The following is a 10,581-nucleotide window of genomic DNA, read 5'->3' on the forward strand; positions in this document are numbered from 1 at the left end:
TCAGTTAAGAACAAATTCTTATTTACAATGATGGCAATTATTTTAATGAGCTTTGCCCCAAAACAAGACAAAAATAGGTTGGTCCGGACAAATTTTTCACAAGTTTGGACATCAACGTATAGCTCAACATAGTACAGAGTTCAGTACAGTACATGAATGTACTCCACTACTGTGCTGTCCAAACTTGTGAACACAACTGTGGTTTGACTACTATAATCTCATTGTGGCAAATTCAATTGCAGTAATTCTGTTACCGATATGGTAGCAGAATTTTGTTTGAAAAACACTTAATTCATAAACAAAATTGATATCAGTAAAAACACTAATTGATAGGTCTACTTTGTTACTTCTGCGAAATGTCGTTACCCTCATGAGGGAGAGAAATAAGGAACTATCTTAAAAGATACAATAAGTGGGTTTTTGGTTAATAGAATCTCAAGGCACAAGGCAATGTTTCTTAACTTACAGAAGGCAAATAATTTCATCAAAACGAAATATAAGTGTTGATATTAGTTGCCAGGGGTCTTTTCGTCAACATTATTATGGCGCATTCCTAATAACATCTACCAGAAAAAGTCTGAAGGTTTCTAAAAAGACCTCTTTTCCGGCTGTTTGACCAGCTTATTTTTTATTTTATTTTATTTAACCTTTATTTAACTAGGTAAGTCAGTTAAGAACAAATTCTTATTTTCAATGACGGCCTAGGAACAGTGGGTTAACTGCCTGTTCAGGGGCAGAACGACAGATTTGTACCTTGTCAGCTTGGGGGTTTGAACTCGCAACCTACCGGTTACTAATCCAACGCTCTAACCACTAGGCTACGCTGCCGCTCCACATTTTTAGGATGGAAAATGGTAGAAACCTGTATATATGCCTTAATTTCTCAAACATATAGACTTAGTAGCATGTCAAATGAAAGCTATGAACTTCACATGTTGGTCTCATGGGTCCTTTTACATGGAAATTACAATATATGTCAAATCGGGCAAGTTGAGCTCGCTTTTTTTACTGAGAACCAAAATAAAATTATTCCGTTAGTGATTTTTCTGATTCCTCCCCTGTGTGAGTGCACTGGTGAAAGGCAGGCATCATGAAACTGAGTGTAAACAGCTCATTTAGATTTTCGGGCAAGTGATAATCTTCGGGCAACCAAAACATAAAAAATAAATAATAATAATACTCCTGACATGCCCGGTGGCATAAAGCCTTTCAGACTTTAATGTAAATCCCTGGTATGCACAATGTACCATCCTCCAAGTCACCAAACCAAGGGTTACTGATCTCTTAGTAGCTACAATACCAAGCCAATATACTAACATGGGTTATTAACCAAACTGGGCTTTGAACCTAACATCACTGATGAATTGGTCATCATTCAAGACATGTTTCTAACGGGACCTCTTGGCATAATGGAATACTGTACAAACTACCCCAAAATTTGGTGCAATATCTATAAAATAAGGCACAAACAAATATCCTCAGTTACTGTACGGTGTTGGACCACAAACAGCAGTGTAGACTCGAGTCGGATGACTTGGACTCAAGTCACAAATTTGCTGACTTGATATAAAATAACTGGAGACTCGACTTGAGACTGATGACTTGAAATTATCTGGCCAAGTTTTGTAACAGTCTCTCCATGGATTGGCTAGTGAAACTCATACAGCTCTCTGATAGGAGCAGCAAACACGCTCAGGTCGGGTGAGCTAGCGCAGGGGTTCTCAAATTGGGGAGGTTTTGGGGAGTTGCGAGTGGGAAAAAAATACATATTTTAATAGGCTACATAAAGCCTACCATCTGTATTTTTGTATACATACACACACGTATGTGGGCACCCCTTCAAATTAGTGGATTCGGCTATTTCAAACACATCCGTTGCTGACAGGTGTAAAAAAATGGAGCACACAGCCATGCATCTCCATAGACAAACATTGGCAACAGAATGGTCTTACTGAAGAGCTCAGTGACTTTCAACGTGGCACAGTCATAGGACGCCACCTTTCCAACAAGTCAGTTCGTCAAATGTCTGCCCTGCTAGAACTGCCCCGGGCCAACTGTAAATGCTGTTATTGTGAAGTGGAAACGTCTAGGAGCAACAACGGCTCAGCCGCGAAGTGGTAGGCCACAAGCTCACAGAACGGTACCACCGAGTGCTGAAGCGCGTAAAAATCGTTGTCCTTGGTTGCAACACCACTACAGAGTTCCAAACTGCTTCTGGAAGAAACATCAGCACAATAACTGTTTGTCGGGAGCTTCAAGAAACAAGTTCCATTGCCGAGCAGCCGAACAAGCCTAAGATCACCATGTGCAATGCCAAGCGTTGGCTGGAATGGTGTAAAGCTCGCCTCCATTGGACTCTGGAGCAGTGGAAACGTGTTCTATGAAATGATGAATCACACTTGACCCCCTAAGGAAAAAAAAAAATGAAAGAGAATATACAATTCGAGGGAGATAGAAAGCAGTTGCTTCGCAAGCCTTAAAATACATGATCTAAGCGATTGATAGTTGGTATTCAGCAGTCATAAAAGCATTCCTTATTACCTTTGAAGAACTACTCAAATTGTGATTTTGTTAGACAGCAGCTCTATAGAGATGAGATGACTTGGAATTAAATAAATGTTTTAAAACAAGTATTTTATTAAAGTAATGTGAATATGTGATAAGCAGTAATAGACAGTCACTACCATCATGAGACTTATTAATTGTATTATTCTGTGTCGTTAATACGTTCAACTCACAATGCATTTCGTGGCAAAAAATAAATCGAAAACCGTGATTATTTTTTAATAACAAACAGAAACTGAACTGACCTCAGAAAGCACTAATACGCAAGTATACTCCGTAGACACACTTTTTTTGGTAGGCATTGCGTATACTCACTTCTTAATACCCACAATACGTATCTAAGTAGGCTGTTAGTGGAAGTAAACACCATATCAATTAATAAGGCTGAGGGTATTATTTCTTTGTAAGAGCAGGAACGTGCACACGGTAAGACATGACTGATAATGTGAAGTAAAAACATCCAGGTTTCAAACAATTTAAGGAACAGGAAAAATATAGCAATGCTATTGATAGGCCTAACAGTCTTCTGGTAGATGGAGAGGCTATCCCAAAACCCTTCAATCAAATGTTAATAAACGTTAATAAACGTCCGCTGTCAATTGCGTTCATTTTCAGCAAACTTAACATGTGTATATATATTTGTATGAACATAACAAGATTCAACAACTGAGACAAACTGAACAAGTTCAGTGACTAACAGGAATGGAATGTGTCCCTGAACAAAGGGGGGGTCAAAATCAAAAGTAACAATGAGTATCCTCATCGACTGCACCAATTCTTGCTGTGAGATGTTACCCCACTCTTCCCGGACATTTCTGGGGGGAATGGCCCTAGCGCTCACCCTCCGATCCAACAGGTCTCAGACATGCTCAATAGGATTGAGATTCAGGCTTGTCACTGGACATGGCAGAACAAGGTGCCCATAGGTGACATTCCTGTCTTGTAGGAAATCACGCACAGAATGAGCAGTATGGCTGGTGGCATTGTCATGCTGGAGGGTCATGTCAGGATGAGCCTGCAGGTAGGGTACCACATGAGTACAGCGTTGAGATAGCCTGCAATGACAACAAGTTCAGTCTGATGATGCTGTGACACACCACCGCAGACCATGATGGACCCTCCACCTCCCAAATCGATCCCGCTCCAGAGTACAGGCCTTGGTGTAACGCCCATTCCTTCGACAATTAAACGCGAATCCGACCATCACCCCTGGTGAGACAAAACCATGACTCGTCAGTGAAGAGCACTTTTTGCCAGTCCTGCCTGGTACCAACGACGGTGGGTTTGTGCCCATAGGTGACGTTGTTGCCGGTGATGTCTGGTGAGGACCTGCCTTACAACAGGCCTACAAGCCCACAGTCCAGCCTCTCTCAGCCTATTGTGGACAGTCTGAGCACTGATGGAGGTATTGTGCGTTCCTGGTGTAACTCGGGGAGTTGTTGTTGCCATCCTGTACCTGTCCCGCATGTTCGGATGTACCGATCCTGTGCAGGTGTTGTTAATCGTGGTCTGCCACTGCGAGGGCGATCAACTGTTCGTCCTGTCTCCCTGTAGCGCTGTCTTAGGCGTCTCTCAAATTGGACATTGCAATTTATTGCCCTGGCCACATCTGCAGTCCTCATGCCTCCTTGCAGCATGCCTAAGGAACATTCACACAGATGAGCAGGGACCCTGGGAATCTTTCTTTTGGGGTTTTTCAGAGTCAGTAGAAAGGCCTCTTTAGTGTCACTAGTTTCCTTAACTGTGACCATAATTGCCTACCGTCTGATAACTGTTATTGTCTTAACGACTGTTCCACAGGTGCATGTTCATTAATTGTTTATGGTTCATTGAACAAGCATGTTAAAACCCTTTACAATGAAGATCTGTGAAGTTATTTGGATTTTTACAAATGATCTTTGAAAGTCAGGGTCCTGAAAATAGGACATTTCTTTTTTTGCTGAGTTTAGCTACAAAAGGAGCCCATGCCTACCTTGCTGAATGATATCATGATTATTTGCATCAATCCAGTGGCCATTTGTTTTGCAAACTCCCTCTCATGTGTGCTACAGAAACACTTAACCAAACAGTGCTAGGTGCCTGCACAGTTGAATTAAAGGCTAACTACACTCAAAAATACATTTCTTAGATTTTTTTCTAGACCTCAAACGTGTTCTCCTGATGTGGTTTAAACATTGTTGTGGATTTAGAACATTCCATTTAGTTATTTTGCTATTAAAAGAGTGTGACTGAATTTTTGATAATAATAATCTGAAACCTGTGAATTTCAGTCTCATTTATCTATTTGAATAATAAGAGAAAGTGTTGAGTATACCCACTTTTCCAGGCATCACTAAACCACTGGCTCTAACATTGCACTGCCTTCAATATTATGGGATGAAGAAGTAACATAATCTGGCATATTAATTGCAGTATTTGTGAGGAAGAAAAGGCCTCCCCAGTTGGCAATGAGCATTCCACAGGCAGGCAGCCTTCCAAAGTGATAGAGTGTGGTGCAGACAGACCATGCTTTCCTTCCGATCCTGCAATCTTCACTGCATACAGGTAGATGGGCCGTATGATTCTGCTTGCTCTGGACTCCAGAGAAGCGACATGGTATCCCTCCCTACTTGATATCGAATACTAACAATGACTTGCTGTACAGTTATTGGATCGGGTGCCCAATTGTAGGGAGAAGATTACCATAAATAAACTCAGCTCCAAAAATGGTTTGGTAATCAAAAATATAAATGGTTTACTTTGCAAGCTCACCAGCAATGAGGCATCAAGCAGAGTATGTGAGTAGAGTTAAGCGGTTGGAAATCCCACTCAAAACTCCATTCCAACCGCTTGTAAACATCTGCTCCATTCGTTAATTTATATATATATATATTTTTAAATCACCATTTAACCAACACTCCCATCTATTTTTGTGACTACCTGGACCTACCATTTGGTTCTGAAGTATTAAAACCAGGCCATATGATTTTAATAAAAAGTATTTTAATAAACATGAAAAGGTGACTAAGAAGCACTCGTAATTTTAAATAGGCTACATGTCGTATTAAACAGCATATAAACACTAAATAGGTCAGGAGCTAGACCGGTAGCCAGAGAAGGAAGGAATATTAATTATTGAGGCTATATTTTTTTTGCCTATTTAAATTATTTCAAGGCTATAGCCTACAAATAAATACATTGTGAAGCATTTGCGAGTGCGACACACTAGGCTGGCAGGAACATTAAGCGCTCAGCATTTAACCATTTTGTTGTATGAAATCATGATTGCCTATAAATGGTGCATACAGACTGACTTTGTTTAGAATTACATAAAAATTTAACCTAAAATGATTAGGCTCAGCCAACAGTGCCTTTGAATTCACTTTTAGAAACATGAGTTTGGACAGTCTGTAGATTCAGGCTCATGTGACGTTGCCTTGGAGAGCAGGCCAGCAGCGGAGAAAACCCTCTCACTGTTTGCAGAGCCACTGGGGATGGTGATGTGAGCGCTCCAGCTTTAGGGAAACTTGCTCTGCGCTCCAGTCAAATTGGGCTCACATACTCTGGCATCAAGCAATAATGACTAGCATTGGCCTAATGGTCTTTTGGTATGTCATTTAAAAAAATAAACTTATGAAACGTGCATTGTCTTGTAAAAAAAAAAATCATTCTTACATAATCAAAATATGTTGTAGACAACATAATGAACAGGGCTGTGTGGTAGTTTCAATAAATATATTGCTTTTTTCCCCTTGATTTTAGATATAAAAATAAAAACTTGACAGGACTCTACTCTCTCTTAACAATACACGATTTGGCCTTGACTCGACCTGTTCTTCCTGGGACACGGACCTAGTGACTCGAACAATAGTGACTTGATCCCACCAGTTATCAAACCTAGGTAAACTAGTTACTGCAGCTTTGTTAGGAAGTTAGCTAACTAATACAGTTTCCCAGTTCTACGACACACATATCCAGATATTAAAACAAATAAAATAATTAACTAGGCAAGTCAATTAAGAACACATTTGTATTTACAATGACGGCCTTCACCGGCAAATACCCGGACGACGCTGGGCCAATTGTGCGCCGCCCTATGGGACTCCCAATCACCGCCGGTTGTGATACAGCTACCAAACCAACCTAGTTAGCTAGCTATACTAACGCCAGATGCATAGACGATGACAGTTGTCTGAAACGTCGTTGGTAATCTGACATTACATGCCTACGGAACAGTGCCAGTTTAGTTATTTTAACGTTATTAGCAAGCTAACGTTAGCTCGCCTTGGCGTGCATGACTGCTGCCTCTTCTCAATGGCATTTCCACCAAACTTGCTGCCAGTTCAGGAAGCAGCTAACTATCAGTAGCTACACATGCTGGCTATTTTAGCAACGCTCTGAATAGAAAACAATGATTCCCTTCCTCTTCAATCAAGAATCACTGTAAAGTTCAACTTACGCCAGTATCTCCGTTCCAATCCATTGTACAGCCAGAACTGTGACGAGAGGACAACGAAAACGTTTTATTTTGCTGGCGAACTTCCTTCCCCTTCGACCACAATTTCCTGTATATATGGGCCACAGTATACGTCCCGCCTACAATCCCTCAGTTTTATTTTATTCATCGGACTATAGACCCCTTTCTGTGTTTGCAAACATTGCGGCACAAGGGCGATGCGCGCAAATTGGTGGCAGAACAGGGGGAGTTCTTAGAGAAAGCCAGCAAAAGAAAAGGCTATATTTACATCCCAGACGCGACACATACATCTCGCCGACGTCCGCCTGACAGCGGTAGGTCGTGTTCCATTTAACGTCCGCAGGAGGGCTGCTGTTATTGTGGTACTGTAAATCGAAATGCATTGCGCGCGGCACAGGCCCACGGCCGCTCAGCATCACTGAGTCGGTCGTAGATCGCGTAGACATCGAAATTGGGAAGAGTGTCTCAATGCATATTTCCTCACCTGCAGGGGGACGAGTTTCCCACATTTTAGGCATAGCCTACCCATGGACAGTCAAAACATTTTCGGGTCATGGTGGTCAATCATTTTATCAGAAAATATGTATAAATATATGCATAAAAGCGCAGGTGTCCATTCGGCAAATCATAAACCAAGTGGCCACACATCTGCGCTGTGTAGAAGATGAGAAATCCAAAGAGATGACTTGGCAATCACTGAATCATCCATCCACATTGCGTCTCATAACAATGCTTAAACACTTTGGTCAAGTCCAGGGGTTCTCAAACTGGATTCTCAAACGAGAGACCACAGTCGACATCCACCAGTTGCACATTTTACTCATATACTTCTTAAAATTATCATGCGAATCTTAAAATTAATAAAAGATGCTGTGATGCCAAAATGCTTTAAAATAAATCGATAAACGAGTAGGCTACATTCAGACACGAAAGATTATGTTGTTCTCTATAATCTATAAGGAGATTGGGGTATAGGTCTACATGAGGGGATTTGATAGATGAAGAAATGTAATCAATAAATGGATAGATCTGGACTAGGATTAATGAAGCAATTTTACGTAATAGATGTAACCTCTATTCATGTAGTCTTCTGATGTAAGTGGGAGTAGTGCACATGCAGAAGGGGTATTCAAAACTAGCCCTGCTTGCCACTCCATGGACTTTCACTGTGTCCTCTATATCATACCATATATCATGCTTTCCTTTAAACTAAAATCATTCAACCTCTGGCAGGATATATGCTTGCTTCCAATAAGTATTTTTTTCTATATGTATTCATGTGTCTCTCTCTCTTCTCTCCATTCCTTCAAGAAGCGACCAACATCCCTCTGACTCCAACCATTGGTCATCCAGACCTGTTCCTGAGGGTATGTGGTGATGCGCGTGTGCCCACACACACCTCACCTGGCCGTCCATAGATCTGGAAACCATTTAACCTAATCTTCTCTGCTGTTTTGATCCCATATCTACCATGTTGCAACAGCGTGAACCCCTACACATCCACAGATACTTCAGAATTTCCTAATGGTTGTCAATATCGTCTTCAGGCTGAGAGACGATGGACGGGCAAGAGACGATGGATGTGTCGTGTCCGAGAGGTCATCTATATATAGGTGTATGCCAAATGCAAGGCATGGAATATTCAAGGAAATACTCTTGATGGACGAATTCTGAGTAGACCAGGTGTGCATTCAGTACAACTGAATAGTGTAGAGAGTTTAATTCAACGGAAACTGTACTGAACAACCACAGGACGATTGTGTATGGCGTGCTGAACATATTTTGCGATTTCGAATGACCACACCCATATTAATCAGGCCACACGTCGCCACACCCATCAAATGGGAGAAAAGCCGACCTCAAAATCCTTTTTTTGGAAATGTGTCTCCGTTACCGCATGGCCAAGTCTGTTTCAGAAGTTTGGACAGCACAGAAGTACACAAAGTAGAGTATAAATCAGTACAATATAGTTCTGTACAGTATAACTTAGTACAGTGGCACACACTTAAGTAGAGCACAGTATCATTTACTGTATTCTACTGTACTGTAGTTCACTACTGTATTAAACCTACTGTACTGAACTCTACTTTACTGTACCAAATTTTATTGTACAGTACTGTACTGTACTGTGCCAAACTATACTGCACTGTGCTCTACTGTGCTGTACTATGTGGCAAATTTGTGATTGTGACTTCTGATTATCTGTGATTGGTCCGGTCCAGACCAAACAAAATATGTTGTTTGGGGGCAGGGCTCAATAGAATAATAGCCAGTGTGGAGAATAACCGTAAAAGCCTTGGTTTCATGCATGTTAACATTAGAAGCCTCCTCCCAAAGTTTGTTTTATTCACTGCCCTAGCACACTCTGCCAACCCTGATGTCCTAGTCATGTCTGAATCCTGGCTTAGGAAGGCCACCAAAACCCCTGAAATTTCCATCCCTAACTATAACATTTTCTGACAAGATAGAACTACCGAAGGGGGTGGAGTTGCAATCTACTGCAGAGATAGCCAGCAGAGTTCTGTCTTACTATTCAGGTCTGTGCCCAAACAATTTGAACTTCTACTTTTAAAATCCACCTTCCCAGAAACAAGTCTCTCACCATTGCTGCTTTCTATAGACCACCTTCTGCCCCCAACTGTGCCCTGGACATCATATGTAAATTGATTGCCCCCCATCTATCTTCAGAGCTCGTACTGTTAGGTGACCTAAACTGGGAGATGCTTAACACCCCGGCCATCCTACAATCTAAGCTTGATGTCCTCAATCTCACACAAATTATCAATGAACCTACCAGGTACAACCCCCAAACCATAAACACAGGCACCCTCATAGATATCATCCTAACCAACCTGCCCTCCAAAAAAAACTGCTGTCTTCAACCAGGATCTCAGCAATCACTGCCTCATTGCTTGCGTCCGTAATCGGTCTGTGGTCAAACGACCACCCGTCATCACTGTCAAACGCTCCCTAAAACACTTCAGGGAGCAGGCCTTTCTAATCGACCTGGCCCGGGTATCCTGGAAGGATATTGACCTCATTGTGTCAGTAGAAGATGCTTGGTTATTCTTTAAAAGTGCTTGCCTCACAATCTTAAATAAGCATGCCCCATTAAAAATAAATTGAACCAGGAAAAGACATAGCCCGTGGTTCACTCCAGACCTGACTGCCCTTGACCAGCACAAAAACATCATGTGGCGTACTGCATTAGCATTGAATAGCCCACGCAATATGCAACTTTTCAGGGAAGTTAGGAACCAATATACACAGGCAGTTAGGAAAGCAAAGGCTAGCTATTTCAAACAGAAATTTGCATCCTGTAGCACAAACTCCAAAAAGTTCTGGGACACTGTAAAGTCCATGGAGAATAAGAGCACCTCCTCCCAGCTGCCTACTGCACTGAGACTAGGAACCATTGTCACCACCGATAAATCCACTATAATTGAGAATTTCAATAAGCATTTGTCTACATGCTTTCCACCTGGCCACCCCTACCCTGGTCAACAGCCCTGCACACCTCACTTCAACTTGCCCAAGCCTCCCCATTTCCAGATAGCTGA

General features: G+C 41.7%; 1 protein-coding gene across 1 annotated transcript in view; it reads right to left on the bottom strand.

The window, feature by feature from the left end:
- Positions 1-7,258, bottom strand: part of LOC109895552 (palmitoyltransferase ZDHHC13-like) — a 31,214-nt gene extending 23,956 nt beyond the window's left edge. The window contains exon 1 of the mRNA XM_020489323.2: positions 7,004-7,258. Within this exon, the coding sequence (XP_020344912.1) occupies positions 7,004-7,027 (24 nt within the window). The 5' untranslated portion in view covers positions 7,028-7,258. The remainder of the gene's footprint in view (positions 1-7,003) is intronic.
- Positions 7,259-10,581: the final 3,323 nt, after the last annotated feature.

This window comes from Oncorhynchus kisutch, linkage group LG8 (assembly GCF_002021735.2).
Source record: "Oncorhynchus kisutch isolate 150728-3 linkage group LG8, Okis_V2, whole genome shotgun sequence".
In the NCBI taxonomy this organism is placed as follows: Eukaryota; Metazoa; Chordata; class Actinopteri; order Salmoniformes; family Salmonidae; genus Oncorhynchus; species Oncorhynchus kisutch.